This window comes from Drosophila grimshawi, unplaced genomic scaffold (genome assembly GCF_018153295.1).
Source record: "Drosophila grimshawi isolate 15287-2541.00 unplaced genomic scaffold, ASM1815329v1 contig_184, whole genome shotgun sequence".
Classification (NCBI taxonomy): domain Eukaryota; kingdom Metazoa; phylum Arthropoda; class Insecta; order Diptera; family Drosophilidae; genus Drosophila; species Drosophila grimshawi.
Genome location: NW_025062956.1, coordinates 582,916 through 605,053, shown reverse-complemented (window position 1 = coordinate 605,053; position 22,138 = coordinate 582,916). Strand labels below are relative to the sequence as shown.

Here is a 22,138-nt window from a genome sequence, read left to right as displayed (position 1 = left end):
TATCGCCATCTTATCTGGGCAGCAGTTCAGTCAGAGTTAGTGTGTAGCATATACATATGGGTATAAATAGATGCTTGCATCGAAAATGGCGTTGAAATGTTGTTGCAAATAAAATGCTGCTTGCTAACATTTCTTCTCCTTATGCACGCATATCCAGAGCGACATCCCAGCATCCCATTGCAACTCATCCATATCCACATGCCAGACTTTGTCTTTTGTGTGGCATTCTGACGACTGTCAGTTACAGCTGCCAGGCGCGCTTGTGGAAAAAAGCAGATTGTTGTGTAAATTCAACAGAAAAATAAAAATCTTCGGCCACGTCGAATATTTAATACCCGTTCAGACCACGTGCATCCGCTGATATCTAAATTTCGCTACACATTTAAAAAGATAAACGATTATTTCTATGAAGGCTATATCTTATGGGTATCCGATGTTCGGATATCTTGTTAAATAAAAATGTTTCTCATGCAAAAATTAGATTTTCGATTAATTATTCGTTTGGCAACTATATATACTATAATATAGTGATCCAATTTAACCGGCTCCAACAATAAGCTTTAAAACTGATGACTTATAGTCTATTGTCTCTTTAGATGCGTTACAAATTTCAGGATAAAATTGTAATGCCCAAATACCCAAGGTGCTTCCGAGATGGCCGTTCGCTTTGCGACGCTTGTCACTGTGCTCCGTTGCCACGCACGATGCAGATGCTGTAGTTCCAGTCGTCACATTGGCGTATACTCCTTGTGGCACTTGACAAACGTTAATTTTGCTTGACGCACAGGTGATAAATAAATGTCCAGTTAGAAGTGAACTTTAAAGTATACGAACATCTCGTCGTAAAACAAATCTTTAATGACTTTAAAATTGTGTCTGCTTGTCACAAAATGGCCAACTATAAATTGCATTGTTAGACAGGCCAACACTTGAATAATATTCATTTACATTTAAGATGTTATTCAATTTATTGCATTTTAATATGATTTTATAAAGTGTTCAAGTAGCTGTCTAGCCAAATTGCAGTCCATTGCATAACTCAGCCCGGTCATAAACTAAAATATGGCACAGATAGTCAGGCTAGACGAGCTGGCAAGCCGTAACAGTGTCTTCAGCATCGACTCCAGTGCTGTTGTGGTCCCTGCTATGAGTGGGAGCACAACAGGCAACAGACAGTTACTGCTTGGCCATTTGTATGGCGTTATACTAGCATAAAAGCGTGCCTTCTCTCTGGGGGTATATGTGTGTAAGGGTGTGTGCTGATAGCAACCGAAATTGCCACAATTTGCGGCTGTGTACAATTTTGGCCACGCATCAATCTGTGCGCATGTTAACCAAAAAACCATTACAAACAAGCCAATGTCACAGATATATGTTGTTAGAGTTAGCGCGTTAAGGAGAACTACAGAGAGAGAGAGAGAGAGAGAGAGAGAGAGAGAGAGAGAGAGGGAGAGAGAGTGCGAGTGCGCGGGTGGGAAAGCGGACGACACGTGCTGCATAGTATTTCCGTTTCCGGTTGCGCTTTTGTGCTTGAAGATGCCAAGTGCCTAATTTTATTTAATGTGTGCATTTTCCATTAGGCGAGTGGACATTACACGTTGTGTATGCGCAATCATTGTTATCTAAGCAACAGAGACGCCAAATTTTTAGGAGTGGTGCAACCCAATTTAATATTTGAAAAGAGCGAGCGAAAAAGGGTGGGGGAGGGGGAGGGGGAGGTGGAGGTGGAGTAAGACAAAGACGCAAACATTTCTGAAGATTGTTGGTTAGTTTGGCATTCGGCTGTCTTTGACTGGAAACTTAATTAACATTTGATTGATTAAGGTCACATACACAATCACACTTACGCAAACTCACACACACACACACACACACACACTCACGTGACTGCCGTATTTTGTGTGTGTGTGAATTATTGTCTGCATGCAAATGAAAATTTTCAATGCCAGCGGCGTATTTTCTATCCTGATTGTTTAAGCGGTTGTGTGTGTGTGCGTGTTCCAAATTTTAATTAGTATTATAAATTATTGCCAACGGTGTTGCATTAAAAAGTGTGTGAATTCAGTTGCTTCACACACAAGCACACTCACGCACACACACACACATAAATAGTAATTAAACTTGCCCAGACAAACTGGGCGTGGCGCAGTCCCAAATCGATGGAAGCTAATGTCTCATTCCATTCACTCGCTCTATGCAAATATTTCGTTTAAATTTGCATAAAAATCACAAATTTAGTGGAATTGTCATTGACTTGATTGGGCCAATTGAATTGGGCACTGCTTGAAAAGCAGCAGGCAGCAGACTTTGCTCAACTGTTGCTAAGCTACTTAGCAATGGTAGCAACCCCTTCCCATCAAGCCGCCATTTCAACTTTTATCATGTGAGCAGAAAATTGCATTTTTCTTATCACTTCTGCTGCCCATTCAATTGGCGAATGCCAAATGGCAAAGCTATCTGCAAAATATATCAGCAAAGATATCGGCAAGGAAAGAAGGACGGGGGAGCGGAAGCGGGTGCTGGTGCGTGAGCGGGCATGCTTACAAAGGACTAAAAGTGATTTGAGTTTAGTGCATTGAGCACTCGACTGAGATGAAATAACCTTTGGCAACCAATTTAGTCAGTTGCAACAACATTTACCCAAGATGTCACAGAGGGGAAGTTCGCATTGAAATTGAAGCCCAATTTCAATCATCATTTGACGCACTTTATCATATGTATTAAAAATTTATTGATATACGCCAAAAGAGCTATAAAATACTTCAACACAAGAGAGAGCGAAGCAAATACCCCAAATCCCGAAACCCAAAAAAAAGCTAAATTGTAAAGCTAAAACCGAAAGTGAACGTGGAGAAGAAGGAAAAGAAGGAAAGGCGGCGGCAGCCATGGAGAAAATTCAATAAATTGCTTCGCTCGACATAAAATAATGTTGCATTATAGACTCGACCGCCACAGGCAGCATAGCTAAAAAAAAAACCGCCAAATGTTGCCCTGGGGAGCGCGTTACAATGTCGAGCCAAGGATGGCACCAATCAAGCAACAAAAACAACAACAACAAAAATAAGGGACAGACGACAGATACTACGTGTGGTATACTCCAACTGCAATACCCCACCTCCAAAGCACCACTCATGCCTTCGTCTGTCCATCCAAGCAGCCTTTGGTAAGGATTTTCTTTCTATTTTGAGTTTTATTTTTATTTTTTTATAGTAATTCAAATTTAGCTGGGCAGACGAAACAATGACAATCGAAATGGCAATGAAACAGCCAATGCTTGTGGTTTGGTGGGCCGTAATAGGGGAGCGGGTGTGTGTGCACTCGCGGGCCGAGCATCGATTTCTATTTATGTTTTATGGGACGTAAAATGATTGGGCCCCAGAACGGAAGGCGACAATCGACACGAGCCAAAAGACAATGATGTTGCAAAGCGACATCCAAATGCGTATCGAAGTGCAGAAAAATGGCCAACTCAGAATGATCGAGTTAGGGGAAACCCTGTCGAAGATTTTAGCAGTGGGAATTTTAATTTGTCTATAACAACGAAATTTGGTTACTTTTCTTAATCTTGTTTTTTTTTAGGTACATAAGATTGGATTTTGAACAATGTTCTTTTTATTCTCCTCCAAGTCTGTTCACAAGGAGTTAAGGAAACAATTGGGATATTAAATAAATTCGAAAGAAAATATGAATCATTTTCTTTACAGTTATTTTTGTCTTCTCAATTTGTAATAATGGGTATTTAAAGTCTTGATTATTTTCAACTTTAAATTTGTTGTAAAATTATATACCCTCTTCATGCAACTTATAGGGTATACCATGGTGTGGCACGCATCTAAAAACGTCAGATAAAGGCGTGCAATGGGTGGAACCAACGTGGCCGATATCAGCAAATCGTTTGCGACGTTCATTTTGAGGCACGCGGAGCTGCTGTGTAAATTACAGCTTCCGTTCTTTCCCTCTCCATCTCTCTCTCTCTCTCTCTCTCTCTCTCTCTCTCTCTCTCACACTCGCATGCTACAAATAACAGCCGTCTCACTCCATCTTTGGCTTTTTATTTATGTGTTTGGGTTTTGGCTGCCTTTTGTTACTGTTCGCATATCTTGAAAAGTTGGCGTGTGTTGTTGTCACGCCGGCTATCATCTTAACTTGATGTGGTGTTAAGTATTGTTGTTGTTGTTGTACTTGAAATGATGAACTGACAGCTGCTGTGCGCTTGAGTGTGTGAGTGTCTGCGTGTGTGTGAATAATGGCTAGCTTCAAGTGGTAAACGAGCTCTTTAAGTTGCCACTGCTTGTGTCGCCTAGCAAATAGTCGCACAGATTCAAAGTTGTCCATATCTTAACCAGAAAAATTACAGAGAAAAAATAAAATATTTTAAATGTGATTTTAGTTTAGTTCGCTTCGTCATATTTAGAGTTTTTACAATTTTGAATTGAAAATAAATTAAGTCCATCCAGTCCAATCCTGCCAGAAAGTTTCTGCGAGCTGTCTAATGTCTTAAGCTGAGTTCATTAAATTCATTGTTCCGCTTGTATATAATTGAGATTCCCCAAACTTTGCACCAAATTTCGCACATAAATTTCAATGGCGGCAAGTTCATCGATCAAACTGCGACGACGACCATTAATGACTAAATTATTGATGGAAAATCAATCGGAAATAAAGAGGAATTAGCCGATTGCCAAAAATGTAAGAATATGCCCCAATATGCGCATCATTTCAATTTGCTTGGCCAAAATGAGGCTAAGCGGCTTATGTTCCTGTGTTACCCATGTGAGGCAACCAAAGCGGATAGGGCTCGAGTCCCTCCCTTTGTCCCTTAGTCTGCCTATGTGTGTGGGTGTGTTTCTGTGTGTGCAGCTAAGTGAATAAAAATCTTTTTGCACAACTCATTAAACGCAAATTATGCCCCAGAGATGGACGCGGTAAAGAAGGCACATTGGCATTGCCATTGGCTTTGCCCTTTTTCTGTGTTATTTGTTTGCCACGCACACGCCAGGCATACAAATTCAACACACACAAGCATACACTCAAACACACACACACACACGAACACATGCATATATAAAAGCGTGCAAAAGGATTCATGTATACACACAAGTGCGCCAGACGCTGGCTGGTACTTTGGTGTCTGGTCAAAAAGACAATGAACCCTACGGAAAATAAAGAAAAACGTGGCCAACAAAACCACCAACAAAACCACCAACAATAAGACCAACTACAACAAGTGCAAAACAAAAAAGTATTTGCCTTGTACAAGTGAAAAAAGGTAATAAAGTTCACTCCCCAACATTATTTGGATCACAGCTGTGAAGCGCGTGGCTGAGCATGGTAGAAGAAGATACTCTAACCCTCTCCCGAAAAAAAATGTCATATGATAAAATTAATGAAATATATACAGTATATACTTATTAAAAAGTATTATTTCTTTATCTCATTAATTTCATATACCATATAGCTTGCACAATAGTTGCACTCATAAGTTTTTCTTTTATTTTTTTAACAATTTAAGGCATTTACTGTAAAACTGCTCTAGTATTAAATATATCTAAAATCTGATATCGCTCTTTAATAAAGTAAATCTTGTCTGCAACGCTAATTCTCAGTATTGATTATAATTCCTTACGATATTATTAATAATAAAACATATAACATATTGTTTGTTAAATTGAATCATCAGTAATTTTCAAATGTATTCCAAATAAATGCAATTCAATAAATTGAGTCGAAAAATTGACTTTGGATCTTGAGAACTATGTAGTGTGTTTCCTAGTCGAGCACCCCATATTTTCATTCTTGTTCTTTGAGTTTATGTTGCTGTTGTTACCGTGCTTGAGCCTAACAAAGTTTCTGGCCATGGAAACACACGCAGGAAATGGCCAGGCCATAGATAAATAAAACTTGACAGCAATTTATTGTCACACTTAGCACAAGTTGGTAAGTCAGGGGTGTGTACACGCAGGTTGGCGGGGAGAGGGATTGGCTGACGTACATTGTCCATTGTTATGTAAATGGTGCGTAAGTTGCTAACGTAAAAGAAAACAAGTTTTTGGGCGCATTGCGTATACGCAACGTTGCAATTGCCGCTCAATTTGCAAGCAAAGGAAACCGTTGATTTGAAGAAGGCCCAGACTGTTTGCTGTCATTGTTGCTGTCGATTTAATGTCATGGCAAGGACACGACCAGGGACGAGGACAACAACAAGCGGCATGTGGAATGAAAAGGGTGCTGAGTTTTTATTCTGCTTTGTTTTGCAGCGCGTTGCGCTTTCATTATTGGACCACTTGATGGCGCCAGTAAGAGAGCGCATTGTTTTTCAATCTTTACTCTGTGGAGTCCATACAATATTTATAAGCTGAATGCTGTCAGCAACACACAATTACAGACTTCACAGTCGACAGAGTTGTATAAAGAGTTGGAGAGAGAGAGACAGAGAGAGAGAGAGGTAGATCGATGGAACAACAAGGTTACTCTTAGCTCAGAATGTGTGACAATCAATGACAGTTCTGTCGCTTTGCTTCCTGTCATTTCACTTTTCCATCTCCTCTCCTCTCCTTTCCGCTCCTCTGATGTATTTGTCTTGCATTTCCCCTCAGGCCAATGCCGCGCTGCGGCATCATTTGTTGCTTTTTGACGTTTGGCGTGCATTTAGAAAATTGGTATGGGAAAACTATTTTTCAACAGGTAACATGGGCCCACACCCCTTATCACTCACCCGCCCCTCTGGCCGCTCTGGGTTTCTGGCCGGACTACGCGAAGTGCTTGGCAAATACTCGTAGCTCAGTTTTTGCCCTTGTTTGTCAATTGTTGAGTGTTTTATTTTATTTTCTTTTCTTTTTTATTTATTTTTTTTAAATAGCTGGAAAATCAATGGCCTCAGAGAGAACATAGAGTATTAAACTCAGGACTGAAATTGAAATTCCAAGGCAAAAAAGGGAAAAGTTTTTGCTTTTTACATCAGGGCTTATCGGTTTTTTTTCCATATATTTGAAACAAACAAAACAAGCCAACAATAAATTTTGCAGCGCATACTTCAAATGTCAAATGCGGCAGCGATAAAAATTTCTTTATTGTGCCAAAACACACACAGCACAAGAAGAAGAAGAAGAAGGGAATGAATGCTTTTCATTGCATTCCCCTTTTACTGCCTTTGACTTTGACAGTTTTTGCAATTTATATTTATTTTGGCAACTGCAAATATTGCCAAGCAACACACACACACACACATACTAAGCAAGCAACCCCTCAATCAAGACCCCGCACTTCGACCCCGCTCTTTTCACTGACCAATGGACAAGGGACTTGTGCATAAATTAAGATTATCGCGCTCCTGCTGCTTAGCGTGTTAGCCTGTCTTGGCCAAGTTACTGTTGACCTATTAACTGTCAGCTGTCTGCTACCTAATTTATTGCAAATGTCAAAGTCGAATGCTAGGCAGCGAGCTACTCTCTACAACTCCTGGATGACATTCACAATTGTCAAGTTGTCGTTAATTAAAAACTCGCACTTGGCAGCAGCACTGAATGCTGCGAGTGATTCGTGGTAGATAGGACAATCATTAATGTTGGCAATCGGCCGAAATGGCTAACGAAACAAACATGAACAGCTTGCCATATTTTGAGTAACTCGTCAATGGGTTGAAGTTGACAGATAATGAATTTGCTTGGATGCTGAAGCTGTCGCATCACATTCAGCTTCCGCCTCAGACGCTTATATTAAAGTTAAAGTTCAGCTACAGTTATGCTTGAGCCCATTTAAGTTGGCAGTAAGCCCAAAAACAAGCATTATGCGGTTGGCCAAAACGAGACGCCTATTCGGCCAACTGAGAGCTGACCACTAAGCACGGCTCACAAGCCATGTAAATTATTTGCATAAGTACTCGAAGCTCGACCCGGGTCACGAATCGCTCCAGTTGAGTTCATTGCTGGGCTACGGCACGTGCTGGACATATTTAAGCATACACACATTGTGATCATTGCCCGGCCATTAGCTGAGAACGGAGCCAGTCGAGGCTGGTCAGTCCGATGGCCAGTCAGTCGGCCATCGGGGCCTCCTTATTATTTTAATGGCCATTTTACTGTGTCGATTTCAAGTTGTTCTTGCGTTGTGTCATCTCATTCTCAGCCTCACGCTCAGAACCATTCCCATTCTCCCATTTTAATACCAGTTTAATACAATTTTTTATGCTTTGCTTTAGCCAAATAAATACGTGCTCAAATTCTGCCCCAAAAATTACGTTTTATTTCGTTTCAATGATTTGACATATTCCCATCCAGCAGCTACAAATGACGCCGTCTCATTGCACAATATTAAGGCAATAAAATAGTTTTAAAAAAAAATTATTGATAAGCACAGTGATAGAGATAGAAAGAGGAAGAGAGGGAAAGAAACAAAATGTAATAGTAGTGATAACATATTGACACAAATATTGATAAATTAACTGAGAGGCTGATATAGAGAGGGAGAGTGAGTGAATCTACAATTTATTAATGGAATATTTTTTTATTTATTGTAACAAGCTAAAATGTTATTTGATAGATATTCACGAAACATAATGCAATTATCGATAAATTGTGATAAATCTGACCTGCATATGGTATCCGATAACTTATATACCACGCCTATAAGTCTGTAGCCCCTATTGACTGTCAGATTGGCTGGTTTAAGCAGACGGACACATGGTTATGGCTAATTCGACTCGAATTTTGATACTGATGAATAATATATTCATATACTTTGTGTGATCCGACAATTATATATTAAATTGTATATAGATTTATGAAGAAATATATCTATAGAATACATTTACAGTATGTACATGCAATAACAATTCCTTGACAAGTTTTAGCTGAATTTCTGCATTGTAAATATATATAATATACTCGTACAATTATTTCGTCAAAGCATTTTTGTGATTAAAAGCTCTTGTTGTGCTTGCGATAAGCGATAAGTCGCTTAACGATTAGATATGTTTATACAAAATATTTCGAAATGTTTATCATCGTTGAACATGAAACTGTTTGTACAATACTCCCAAAATAATAAATGACGCACTTATTTGAGAGTAAATAGAGATAATCAATATGTCGAATCTTCTTAATGTATTTAAAAACGAATCAAAATAAATATTTGCTCATTTCGTTTAATTTTTTTTAATGGTTTTAAGAAATATTTAATAACAAAGGAAACTTAATTATAACCATAACATTTTAGTATAATTCTGAACATTTTCAGAGTTGTTTGAGGGGTCCATTTTTCTTTTCAAAATATTTCACTTGGGTCTCTTTTCGTATCATCTTTCGCACTCCTGGGATAAATTGGCTAGTTTTTTTTTTTTGTGAGTTTTTGTTACAGTTTGTTGTGAGTTTTGTTGTGTATTAGAAAAGTTATTCAGTTGGTTTGTTTGCAAATGAGCGCATTAAAAAAATGCTGGGTACAAATTAAATTTTGGAATTGAGTAATTTATGCAATTCGCTTTCTGTCACATTTGTACAAAATTTAATGTGATAACATAAGTTCAACATCGGCTGCTGTTTGCTATGAGCCATTGACTTTGTCTCTTTGGGCTTACGAAATGCAAATTGGAGCATCAACAAGTTGGACAAACTTTGGGGCAAGTTTTAAGCGCCAAGTGGCAGGCATCCGCATGGAAACAGACAGTTTTTAATTAAAATAATCACATAAGGGAAATGCGTTGCGTTGATGATGATGCTGCCGCATGCCACTTGCTACTTGCCACTTGCCTCTCTAATTAGCAGCCGCCGATTCTCTCAGTCTGCCTCTTAACTTAGGCAAATAGTCGCATAATTATATATGTGTATATAATATATAAATGTGCGTTCTCAAATCAATTGCTTCGAATACAGTTTCATTACTGTGCTTTCAGGCTTTCAACAATTTGTGGCAGTCGAGCTAATGTTGCATTCGTTCTTGTTACTTTTCATTGAGTTTTTGGGGCACAAATATCCAAATTAGTTTTTGCACCAAACTTTGGTGCTCCATTTGATCGTGTGAATGTGTGTGTGTGTATTGTGTGTGTATGTATGTTTGCTTCTGCCGGCTTCTGTCTATAAACTTTGCCCGCCTGTGATTCAATGTGGCGCAGCCTGTTGTACAGCAACTTTATTTCACTAATTTTCTGTTCACATACGAATAATGCGCTTAGCAATTAATCTAGACAATTTAAATCTGAACTTCTCTTCCCGAATTCAAAATTAAATTATAGTCTAAGTCATATTTAACGGACCTTTTGCCTCATACGAAGATGACAGCTTAGTCTGAAGGACTTCAGTATTTGTTTCTTCAGCTCCAACGGTCAAATCCACATAATGATTGTATATTACGTTCAGTAACGGAGCCATAAAAGCTGCAATAATTTGCGTAAGTCTAAAAAGCCAATTTCTGGTACTGCTTAGAACTCACCTGCACTTGACCAAGGTAAAAGGATGTAAAGAGACGAGTGACCGTGGCACAAGTGCAATAATCCAGCATAGAGCATTGCTATAAAGCAAACTGATGTTATGACCATCCAGAAAAGCATAAACTTATCCAAATGCTGTGGATGGGCTCGCAGTACGCCAAAAAGCAGTACAATAGTTGCAGTAAATTGGAGCACGCGAATTAGCTCCAGTCTCGAATCCCCTGTAAAAAAATAATCTCTGAATTGGGCGCACTTTCAATTTATTTACTACTCACAAGGTAACACATTTGTAACCATTGACAGTCCAAAAACCACAAGCCCAATGGCGATTTGTAAAGCTTGCTTGAATACACTCATTTCAACACAACCATTCAAAGATAACTGAACCATCGATGAACGTACGAACAACATATAATCTAATTCAACAATAATCTAATACTGATATTCTTTTTATACGATTGCACTCATGTTCTCTCTCTCTCTCTCTATATATATATATATTTGCTATCTTATAAACTGCTGTGATCTCATATGTTCAATTTGGCCACTTTATTGCATGTGTGGATTATATATAGTGTAAATACAATATTAACTCTCAATTCAGTATTGACACTGCCAAATTGCCAGTGGTGGCATATGAAGGCGGCAGATCAGTAGAGGTCACTATTCCAATGGTTTCATTTGCCACAGGATTTGACACTGAACTGCTATTTGGTAATTCCTCAAACTCTTGGTATACACAATACATTATGTAGGCCAGAAGCCCTGCAATGAATGTATAGTTGGAGATTATATTATTATTTATTTATTTTCCTTATCATCGGCGGTTATTAATTTATCAATTACCAACTTACCTGTAGCTGCCAACAAAACAAGAAATCCGAGGAACAGTAAGAAAAACGATCCAAAATCGTAAAAATCAAAAAGATCATTGGTAATATATACGATATTACAATAGCAGAGGACGCCTAAGAAGAACGTTGTTATGACCAGCCAGATTAGAAGGAACTTATCCTTATGCTGCGGATTCTTCTTGTAAATACCATAGAGCAACAAAATAGTTGCCAACAGCTGCACTGCTCGCACAATGTCCATTAAGTCTCGCACTACGTGAGAAACATGTATATATTCTTTACTGGAATCATAATTTTTGCATTAGCTCAATACCTTCATAGTCGGGTATTGCAAATGTGGCCAGTGCCAGGCCCATGGCAATCGGGCCACTTGCGATTAGTCTATTGCGCTTGCTTAATAACATTTTAACTCAACGATTTGAAGTCAACTGAAATGATGAAAGTCGGTGCAAATATTTTCAAATATTATTATTCAGCTTATCATTTATCAGGTAAATCCCTCTCTCTTTCTCTCTCTCTCTCTCTCTCTCTCTCTCTCTCTCTCTCTCTCTCTCTCTTTTGTATCGTATAAGGTCTTATGTTCAAATTGTGAGCTTTATTAAATGTATGGAAACGATTGACACTCAATTATGTATTGGGACCACAAAATTGCCAGTGGTCGCATATGAGGGCGGTGGCGCCTTAGTTTCCGCGATCCCATTGTTTTCGATTGACATATGTGTTGTTACTGCGTTGCTATTTGTTAAATCCTCAAACTCTTCATATACACAATGCATCATATAGGCCAGAAGAGCTACAATGAAAGTAGATTAAGATAAGATATTATTATATTTTTTTTATTTATGTTCCTTATTGGCCGTACCACAAGTACTGAAAATCATTTTGGCTTATTAATATAGTAATTAACAATTTACCTGTAGCTGCCAGCAAAGCAAGAAATCCGAGGAGCAGTAGGAAAAAATATCCAAAATCGTAAAAATCGAAAAGATCATTGGTAATATATACGATATTACAATAGCAGAGGACGCCTAAGAAGAACGTTGTTATGACCAGCCAGATTAGAAGGAACTTATCCTTATGCTGCGGATTCTTCTTGTAAATACCATAAAGCAACAAAATAGTTGCCAACAGCTGCACTGCTCGCACAATGTCCATTAAGTCTCGCACTACGTGAGAAACATGTATATATTCTTTACTGGAATCATAATTTTTGCATTAGCTCAATACCTTCATAGTCGGGTATTGCAAATGTGGCCAGTGCCAGGCCCATGGCACTCGGGCCACTTGCGATTAGTTTATTGCGCTTGCTTAATAACATTTTAACTCAACGGTTTGAAGTCAACTGAAATGATGAAAGTCGGTGCAAATATTTTCAAATATTATTATTCAGTCTATCATTTATCAGGTAACTCTCAATCTCTCGCTGCTCTCTCACTCTCTCTCATTTTATCAGCTCTGTCGTGAGTTGGTGGGTTGAGGTGCTTTATCTCAACTCGTCAGGTAAGCGACGGCAGCTTGCAAATAATTACTCATTTTTAGCTGCAATCAGTAATTACTTGGGCAATGAGCAAATTATCTCTAACTATCATGCATAGAACTCATAACAAAATATCGTGTCTGTAATGTATTTAAAGTTAAGAAAGTAAAGATTGGCCATTAAGAATTGATATGACCAGCGAGAAAAGAAGACATATGTCCTTCTGAAGTATGGGACAGAACACGATCACAATCTACAAAGTGTAAATTGGATTAACATATGTACACACATCCTACGCAGTTGCTGCTAGTTTGCTTATTTTATTTACTGGTGTTTTGTGTGTTTAATTAACACACGTGATTATAGTTAATTTTTTTGCTGTCCTTAAGATCATGCTTAAGGGCTTTAGCTGGGTAATAATAACCTTTTGACATCTCGCTTGACCAATAACTCACAAGTTGCATCCATAAGAAATCCAATTGGTCTCACAGACGTTGGCTTTTTCGTTGACGCCAGAACTATGAAAAGTTCATAGAGAAAAATAAATGCATGGCACATTGTTTACACATTCATTCAAGGCTGAACTTTGTTATTTGTACATAGTGAACTTTTGTCTTTTAGGGTTTTAATGGCAATTTCTTTTACATTAAGATAGCTAAGTTCATAAATTGGCTGCCTACAACATTAACAGGTGCAGGATAGGCTTTCACAAATATCGTGAGAGACACAAGTTTTTAAGTTTCATACAGGCAGCAGCAAAAGTTGTCCGCAACTTTTTAGCGAATTGAGTTTTTAATTAAAATTTGTTTTCCTCCAACACACATACTTACACACTTACACGCACAGCTGAGAGCATTTGTGTGTGTGTGTGTATCTCGCATAAGTCATTACACGAATTTTGGCAGCGTCCGTGTCTTCATTGGAATGCGTAATTTATGAATATTTGTAATTAACAGGCCTGCGAAAATCATAATAAATTTCATCTAATTGCATTTTTATGGTGCCAAAATTTTCTTTTCGTGTGAATGAAGCATACAAAGCCTATAAATAACACCCATACTGCTAGACATTTTGGCGCACCTCATTAAATCATGGAAGTGGGCGCGGTTAAATGGTATGTATTACATACCACAACAACTTTGATCAAGTCTTGATGCTCTACAAAATGTTTTAGAAGAGATAGTTGAGTAAATTAAAACAAATGCAAAAGGATTCGTAACTTCTGTAAAAAAAAAAAAAATCAAATTTGTCCTTTCTCTTTTATCTCTTCGTGCAACGTTTTTTGTTTTAGATTTTTAAAAGGCAGTCAGGGCGTTAAATATGACCATATTAAAGAGCCTATAATACGCTTTGATCTTCTGGAATAATCGTTAATCCTTAATTGGCATAGAAAAAATAAAAATTCGGAACACATTTTTTTGTCATAACTACATTTTGTAACAGGATATCACCTAGTCGGTCCGATTTTCCCTGAGTACTTGTATGAGTTATTTTCGTCATTTACTGCTTTTCTTCGGTGCACCTCGATTGTATATTAATTTGCTAGTTTATTAGGCGTGATGGTAAAAATTGAGGAAAACTTTTACCATTAGCGAAAATCTTATCACAATTTTCAGTTACTCATGAATCAAAAGGTGCGCGACGGCAAGTCAAACACTGAAAGAAAGTCGGATAAAAGCCGCAGCACATTGGGGAGCCAAACAGAGAAACCTTCTGTCTCTCTGCCAGTCGGTCTGACAAATGAGCTGGTGCAGCGGTAAAGGGAGCCTTTTCTGGGCAAATAACAGTAGGTGAAGGAAGTGTGATGTTACGAGTTAAACATACATATATCAGCTGCCATTCAAATAAGTTAGGGAAAGGCCCACGAAATGCTGTTCATTTATTTCATTTAAATGCGCATTTAAATCTATTTAAAAGTCCACATGAGCCGGGCACAAAGCCGAAGAGACAGAACCGCTCCTTCTTCAGTTGCAAAATAAAGGGCAAATAAAAGGCAAGGCACAAACTGTGTTCTATTCAGTTAGGTTAGGTTTGGTTCGGTTCAGTTGTATTCAGTTGAGTTCATGTGGGGTACGAGTTCAAGCTCTCAGCATGATTTAACGATAATGAAGGTATTTACGAGTTTAGCCTTAGAGTCTGGCAAAAGCAAAACTCATCATAATGCCGGCTGTAGCAGCAGTAGCAAGAACAGTAAAAGGTTACACATACTACAAACCACACACACACACACACACCTGCGCACACTCACACACACATACACATAAAGAGTCTACCTGATGCTGGCATAGAGTTGTCTTGTTGGTACGTATGTCTTGGCACTTGTAAGATGTTTTGCAAAACTTTTTTTGCTGTCGTCGTTGATAAGGACAATAACAATGACAACTACTCGAAGCGACAGAACCCAAACCAAACACCCAACCAACCTGTCCAGCCCAATGCTGCTGCACAATAGCTAAAAGTTGTACACCTTGCCATAATCGACTTGAGCTGAAACACGTAATCCGGGAAAGGGAATGCCAACGCACATTGTGCGCTAATAAAATTTAATTTGCTATAAAATGTCTTTACACATACGTATACATACATATGTACATATGTATTTGCTCGCATACATATTCTGGAATCTTCTATATGCCATAAAACAAAGTCAACATAATTAAAATGAGTGAAATGAAAATTTAATTTTCCAATTTATGAGCAATGAAGCCATTTTTTAGTGCCTATTAATATTTACCAGCTGCATTGAATTCAAATTAACCGAAAGCCAACTCAAACATGAAAATCTAAGCAATAAAAATGAATATATGCAAAAGCCAAAGCAAAATTCAGTAGCGACTCAAATATGCCCTGTAAAACAGGCATAGATATATAGCTCGTACTCTACTTAAGGCATATAGCATTTATTAATTAATTCATGTCGAGTAATGGAATCGATCTAAACTATGTGCGCGCAAGAATTAGTTTTGTCTTAAGCTTTTTTTTTTTAATCGGGAAGCTAATTTTGGCTTTCTTATACCCTGCACCCATTAAAAATGGGTAAAAAGGGTACAATGGTTTTGTGCAAATGTATGTAACAGGCAGAAGCAAGTATCTCCGAACCCATAAAGTATATATATTCTTGATTATGGTCAACAAGCGAGTCGATATAGCCATCTTCGTCTGTCCGTTTGTCCGTCCGTCCGTCCGTACGTCCGTCCGTCTGTATGAACATGCAGATCTCAGAGAGTATAAGAGCTAGAGACTCTCGCCCACCAGGCGCAGATCAAATTTGCTGTATTTTATCGATAACTGCCTCCGTTTTTCGATTATCGATACATTTAAATTTCCGATAGCAATAAATGCTACAATTTTAAAGGCAGGATCTTCTAATTAATATATAATATGCATATGCATTTTATTGATCATCTTACCAAATTTCATCAAGATCGGATCTCATTTCCATCAGCAGCCGCAAGCATTTAACTATATGCACGTGTTTGTTGGGCTTATGAATAAAAACATGCGCTGCTCGGTTTTTTGACTCTTCAGTGCCTGAGCTTGCTTCCTGCTCACATTCGGGTGCAAAACTTATTATAGGGATATTTGCCAATAGTTTTAGAAAATATTTAACAGCTGGGTTCAGGGTAAATCTTACTCGAGCTCACTCGACTACATCAGTCTTATTTGCTTTTTAATAACTATTTGAGGCAAATTAAAGACACGCAAATGCAATAAAAATCCATTTGATTTAAGTGTAATGGATGCGTTAGACAAGTTTAGCTGATTTCAAACTAATACAATTAAAAGTATTCGTTCCCCATACCTTAGTTATAAAATTGAAATTTTATTTCTTTTGTATGTAACATACTGAACACTTTCCCAGAACAGCGGCTCCTTCCTCGCATCACCCCCAAGCCGACTCTGACTAAGAGTCAGATACAGACTGTCCGTGGCTTTGAGTAATATATATATTTTATGATACATCTGCTTTGCAGCATAAATCCACTTGTCATCATTGTCGTCCCAGCCAAGTTAGCCCTGGAATGAGGCTATGTTTGCAATATATGTGTGTGGATGTTGCTGTTGCTGCCGCGGTTGCCATTGTTGTTGCTCCTGTTGTGGGTAGTTAGCGGGAACAAAGACGGTGCGAGCTTAACCTGCCAGGTCACCAAAATCGTATTATATAGCGGCTGAGCTGGCTGCCAGAGTGGAGCTTGTCGCCTTTTTATATGCAACGTTGCACGTGCCTCGTATTCGCTTTCAAGCGCGAACAATAGTCGACTCCGCGATTGCTGCGCAAATTCGTCAACAATTTGTGGCAGCTGACAAACTTGTCGAAATTATGCTCATTCGCCTGGCTGCTGTGGCACTTGTGGACGCTGTTAATTGCCAAGCGCCTCATTTAGTCAACCCCATGCCCCAAAAACTTATCGAAGTGCTGCTGCTGTTGCAAGTGGCCTCGAGTCCCGACAATAGCTTGAAGTGCGGTTTTTGCTTGACAGCTGGCATGCGCCCAAAAATGCTTTTGGGGTATACCACCTGAACCACATGCATTTCCATTTAATTGTAGTTGCTGTTTTATGTCTGCATTAACGGTAATAATTGGAAAAGACAATGCCAACGGATTTAGTACTGTTATCTAACTCGAACTAGCTGCGGCACATGCGGCGTATAAGCAATGTTTGCTGTATGACTGCTGCGGCTTCAACTTCGGTCTCTACTTTGTAGTTGCACTTGGCGAAATCTAAGTGCCCCAAAATTTAAGAAGAAATTACTAAACAACAGCACAAAGAAGAACACTTATAAATTAGGTACTACACTTATAATAAGGTACTATATTTTGAGCAAGTCATTTTAAGAATACTCAAGCTTCGAATAATTTCGAAATTTGGCTTACATATTAAGTCGTTGAATACATTTTATAAATTACTTGTGGGTTATTAACCTCTACCAAAGGTATTTTATTGATATTGTGCAATGTCCGTCATTCTGTATGTTTGTCTGTCAGCCTGTATGAAACCAACTTTTTTTCACACCCTTAAAGATAGTGACTTGAAGGTTGTTGACGATGTTCTTCAAAGATCGGCATGTGCCACAACCAAACTTGGAAGGAAGATTACTAGATACATTCCCTAATAATTTTTTTGACCAAGCCCACTTCCGCTCCCAAAATTTCCAAAATCGCATATCTCCCGGCATTTAAGAGCTATAGTTACCAAAGGAACTTTACTAGCTTATATCTACCGCAAATCGAACAGTACTTCTGTGCCACACCACCCTGTTTTTTGTTACTTGTTATATGCTGAAATAACTTATGGTATCAAAGTTTTCCGCAGTCGGGTGCGACCGATATCGGACAATTAAATATCTGTCTGAATGAAAGGTAGCATCTATTTTTGTAAAGTGTTATTTGAACTACACATTTACCTTTGCACATTTTCAATTATAATCATTATTAACAGCTAGCTTTTTGCTGAGTTTGGTGCTGGGGGGAAGAGGGGTGGTAGTGTTTTTGGTTTGGTTTTTAACTCACCTGAGCAATGCGCTTGATGCCTGCGCAATTTCCTTTCTGTGCATTGTCCTTGCGCGTTTGCTGTCGCTGATGTTGCTGACGTTGTTGCAGTTATAGTTGTAGTTGTTTTAAGTAGTTTTTTTCCGGGCACTTCTCGTTGTTGTTTCTTTTTTGTCTTTAGTTTTTCTTCTCTTTTTTTGTGTTACTTTCCGTTGTGCCATTTCGCCCAAAGGCGACTTTTAACATTTAATGATGCTGCTTTGTATTTTAATACGCTTTGCTTGCTTGGAAGCTAACCAACACCCACTGCCAGCGCGTGCCATAAGCAGTGCTTTGTAAAAACTTTTAAGTAGACATGGAACGTGGCCAACATGCCCAGCCAGCCCATCACCAACCCCATCCGAAACCAACGAAAACGCCAACCAGCCCATTTGATTTTGTTGTTGTTGCTTTTTGCGCTTTAAGATGTCTACTCAGTTCCAATTTTTTGCGCTGCCTGCTCAGCCTGCCAAGGTGTTTGCAGCAATTTGTGTCACCCGACTCGGATTCGAGCTCCAGTTCTCCTCTTCCTCTTCCACTTCCTCCTCTTTTTCGTTGTCTGTTCTTTTAGTCGTGTCCTTGAAAAGACTGAAGCTGTTGCCACAGCGTGCGGTGCACAGATTGTGCCAATTTAACCTGTTGCTTTTGAGTTGCAGCCCGCTTACGTTTACTTCAGTTCTTCTGGCTCATTTCTTATGGCTGCTTTTTGCTCGTTTCTTGAGAAGACTTCAGCGACTTCAATTTCAAATAAAACTGGAAACTGGTTGTTGTTTTCTTTCTATTCACATTGCCCACGGCTGAGTCGAGGTTTGTCGAAGCAAAGTCGGAAATGAATTGCATTGCAATTTAAGTTCGTTACAGTTTTCATGCAACTGCAACTGCAACTCTGAACTCAAATCGCTTTTGCAATGCCAAAACTTTGCGACACTTCGCACAAAATCACAAGGTAATTGCAATTCGCTGAATTTGTGAACAATTTACAAAATTAAGTTGGCCAAAAGTTGGAAACACAGCCAGGTTAAGCAGAACAAGCAAAGCGTGTGGGAGAGAAGGCATTTGCCGCTGGCATTCTTGCAACTTGGCTAAGAACGTATAACTTAAGACAGGTCGCGTTCAATGCGGTAGTCAGCGCCAACTTATGAGAGTTTTGTTCGCAATGCCACAGCTGTAGAGTTTTCGAGCAAAAGTTTTTGGCAAGTGGACGAACTCAGATCATGACTCAAACTGGGCAAGACGGATTGGCACTTGGGTCAATCTGCCAGAGAATGAACTGTTTCGTCGACATCGTCGACTATTTTCATTTTGCACGTGTGAGCAATGCAAATGCAATCGCTGCTGCTAGACATTACAAATTAATTTCACACGTGACTAAGTCGACATGGCAGCAGGAGAAACATCAGCTTGACAACATTGGGTTCAGCCTGAAGGCGAAAGGCAGCAAACTAACATAACGTAAGTCATATGACATTCAATTACGAAAAGTTGTTGCATGCTGATGAGCAAATGTGCCATATAATGTGCTCCTGCAATGCATAACCTCCCACCTCTACCCTAACCTTTTCAGCACCCCCAAGGATACTGCATGCTCATTGCTGATCCCAAGGGAAGCGTCATTGATGATGTTGATTTTGCAGCTAAGACTGTTGCGTAAGCTGGGCAACAATGGTTCATTTGCATATATATGTGTGTGTGTGAGTGTGCGTCAGTTTGCAGAGCAGTACATTGAACAGAGAAGCCATAGCAAATGGAAAACTTTCGAGTAGTTCACTTGCATAGTTTGTTATTTATTGATTAGATTCAATTGATGAAGTTTTTATCTGATGACTGATATATTTCCATAAAAATTGGTTACGGTTTCAGTTGGTGAAATATAGAGAACATGCTATTAGAAATGCTTGCTTAAAGAATCTATTAAACAGAAACAACTACAATGAGTTGCATAACGCAGTCTATTCCTCTTTTCATACCCTCGTATATATTCTTGGTCATTCTTGAACATCACAAGCCGAGTTGATATAGTCCGTCTATTTGCCTGCTTTTATGTAAGCTTTGATGTTATCTTTATTAAACTTGACATGCGATATATAAAACGATCCTGCGAATGATGAAAAACTTTTTAACCATAGCTTTCAAAGGAATAATTAGTTTGTTCTTTACATATATGGTGCAATTCCGAAAATTTTATTGAGTATGTTACCTTTGGCGTGGCTTAATCATTTTAAAAAATTATTTACAGTTTATACTCAGCTGAATTTACATAATATGAACAACTATCAGAATAATATAAAAATACAGACGTATGTCGGACTAATTATGTCCAGTTTTTACAGACAACCTTAACGCGGCGCTTCAAAAAGTCGACTCCCTTGTTCGGCTGCTCTTTTACGACTCGTGTTCGATTAATACGCCTTTATTTATATTATCAATTATTTCACCACCCAAAGAGTGTCAAAGTGCACGATCACCAAAATGTCACTCGCTCACAGACGGCAGCCGCTTAAATATTTATTTTGTATGCAAGCTACACTTTAATGTCACTTTCACTCCTCCTTACATATAGGAATAAAGAGTAAGCAATAATACACTTTCATAAAGCACTTTATACGTTAGCTTTTGTTTACATTCGGCAATCATGAAAATGAAATGTCTCTGGAATTCTCCATAAATACGCGCAACGCAAAAGCTGAAAAATACAGAAGCCCCAAGTAGCAAAGTATTTTGGAATCAGTATGTCTGGAATCGTTTTGGTAAAATGTTGTTGAACGCTCGAAAACCGCAAATTTCAATTTGCCTCTTAGTCATGGGACTGGCGCTGGCTACAAGAGTGCTGCCATTTCAATGTGACTAGAAAATTGATTATTTATTAAACGTATATCTAGCCATTGTGATATTCCTGTGGATTTACAGCTAGGACCGATAATCTGGATAGAGTACACGTACTGCAGCTTGTGGCAACTGTAGTACTGGTCTTTGGTGTCCTGAAGGCGCATCAGCAGCATAAGGCCAACCTCATGCTCTTCTGGCTGTTGTCCACAGCAGTATTAATTTTCACTACATGGATTTATGGAATCCTTGAATTTTTTGACACATATCATCTCTGGAGTAATTGGATCTGGAATGCGCTATTGGTGATCACATTCACATGGTCAGTTTCTGGTGAGTATTATATTGCACGCACATTATAACATATCAAGCCCAGAAAACATTTATTAAACCTTTTCAGCTGTCTTCAGCTACATATTCATTATGATGTATGATCAATATGTGGAGTTAACACAGGGAAAAGTTCCCCAAACAGATGAGGCTGAGCCGATCAAAGAAGAACCCTCCAAATTGAATGGTCAAGTAACAGTACTAATTACGCATCCAAAATATTCACCAAACGCTTAAATATTCAATTCAATGCTTGCAATTATAAATATGTATACAAACGTGTGAATAAAATGTTGTTTATTTGCTGGAAAATGTGTATGCAATGAAATGGAAGGCAAACAAATAATTTAAATGAGAAAGAAAAAGAGAGCGAAAGCAAGGGCGAGACCAAGAGAGAAGGAGAGACAGCATAAGAGAGGTGTCTATGTTTTGGAGGCTAGCCACCGAGCAATGTTAGCAATGCATTCGTATTCTTCCAAATTGTTTATTTACATAGTTAACTTTTGCCCGAAATTCTAATAACAGAGGCAATTCCAAATTTGGGATGTATTTGTTTAGTGCTAGGGTATCTTTCAGTCCAAAGCATTCTTACTTCATGTGTTGCTGTTATGTATCAAGTAGATAAACTGTGTTATCGAAAATTGTCAGTGATTACATAGAATAAATCACTGATAACTGATTATTTTTGATAATACCCTGAACTT

General features: G+C 38.6%; 3 protein-coding genes across 3 annotated transcripts; 1 reads left to right on the top strand and 2 right to left on the bottom strand.

The window, feature by feature from the left end:
* Positions 1 to 10,090: 10,090 nt before the first annotated feature.
* On the bottom strand, positions 10,091 to 10,792 carry LOC116805017. Its single transcript, XM_032734661.1, has 3 exons — positions 10,696 to 10,792; positions 10,423 to 10,641; positions 10,091 to 10,366 (listed from the first exon to the last, which is right to left on the bottom strand). Exons 1-3 carry the CDS (start codon positions 10,775 to 10,777, stop codon positions 10,227 to 10,229), a joined length of 441 nt encoding a protein of 146 aa, XP_032590552.1. The 5' UTR covers positions 10,778 to 10,792; the 3' UTR covers positions 10,091 to 10,226.
* Positions 10,793 to 10,947: 155 nt separating this feature from the next.
* Positions 10,948 to 12,614, bottom strand: LOC116805006. Its single transcript, XM_032734553.2, has 5 exons — positions 12,502 to 12,614; positions 12,189 to 12,440; positions 11,588 to 12,067; positions 11,275 to 11,526; positions 10,948 to 11,185 (listed from the first exon to the last, which is right to left on the bottom strand). The coding sequence occupies exons 3-5, from the start codon at positions 11,676 to 11,678 to the stop codon at positions 11,016 to 11,018; spliced, it is 513 nt and encodes a 170-aa protein (XP_032590444.1). The 5' UTR covers positions 11,679 to 12,067; positions 12,189 to 12,440; positions 12,502 to 12,614; the 3' UTR covers positions 10,948 to 11,015.
* Positions 12,615 to 21,015: 8,401 nt separating this feature from the next.
* On the top strand, positions 21,016 to 21,746 carry LOC116805039. The gene is made up of 3 exons (XM_032734767.1): positions 21,016 to 21,121; positions 21,189 to 21,437; positions 21,505 to 21,746. The coding sequence occupies exons 1-3, from the start codon at positions 21,034 to 21,036 to the stop codon at positions 21,669 to 21,671; spliced, it is 504 nt and encodes a 167-aa protein (XP_032590658.1). The 5' UTR covers positions 21,016 to 21,033; the 3' UTR covers positions 21,672 to 21,746.
* The last annotated feature ends 392 nt before the right edge of the window (positions 21,747 to 22,138 follow it).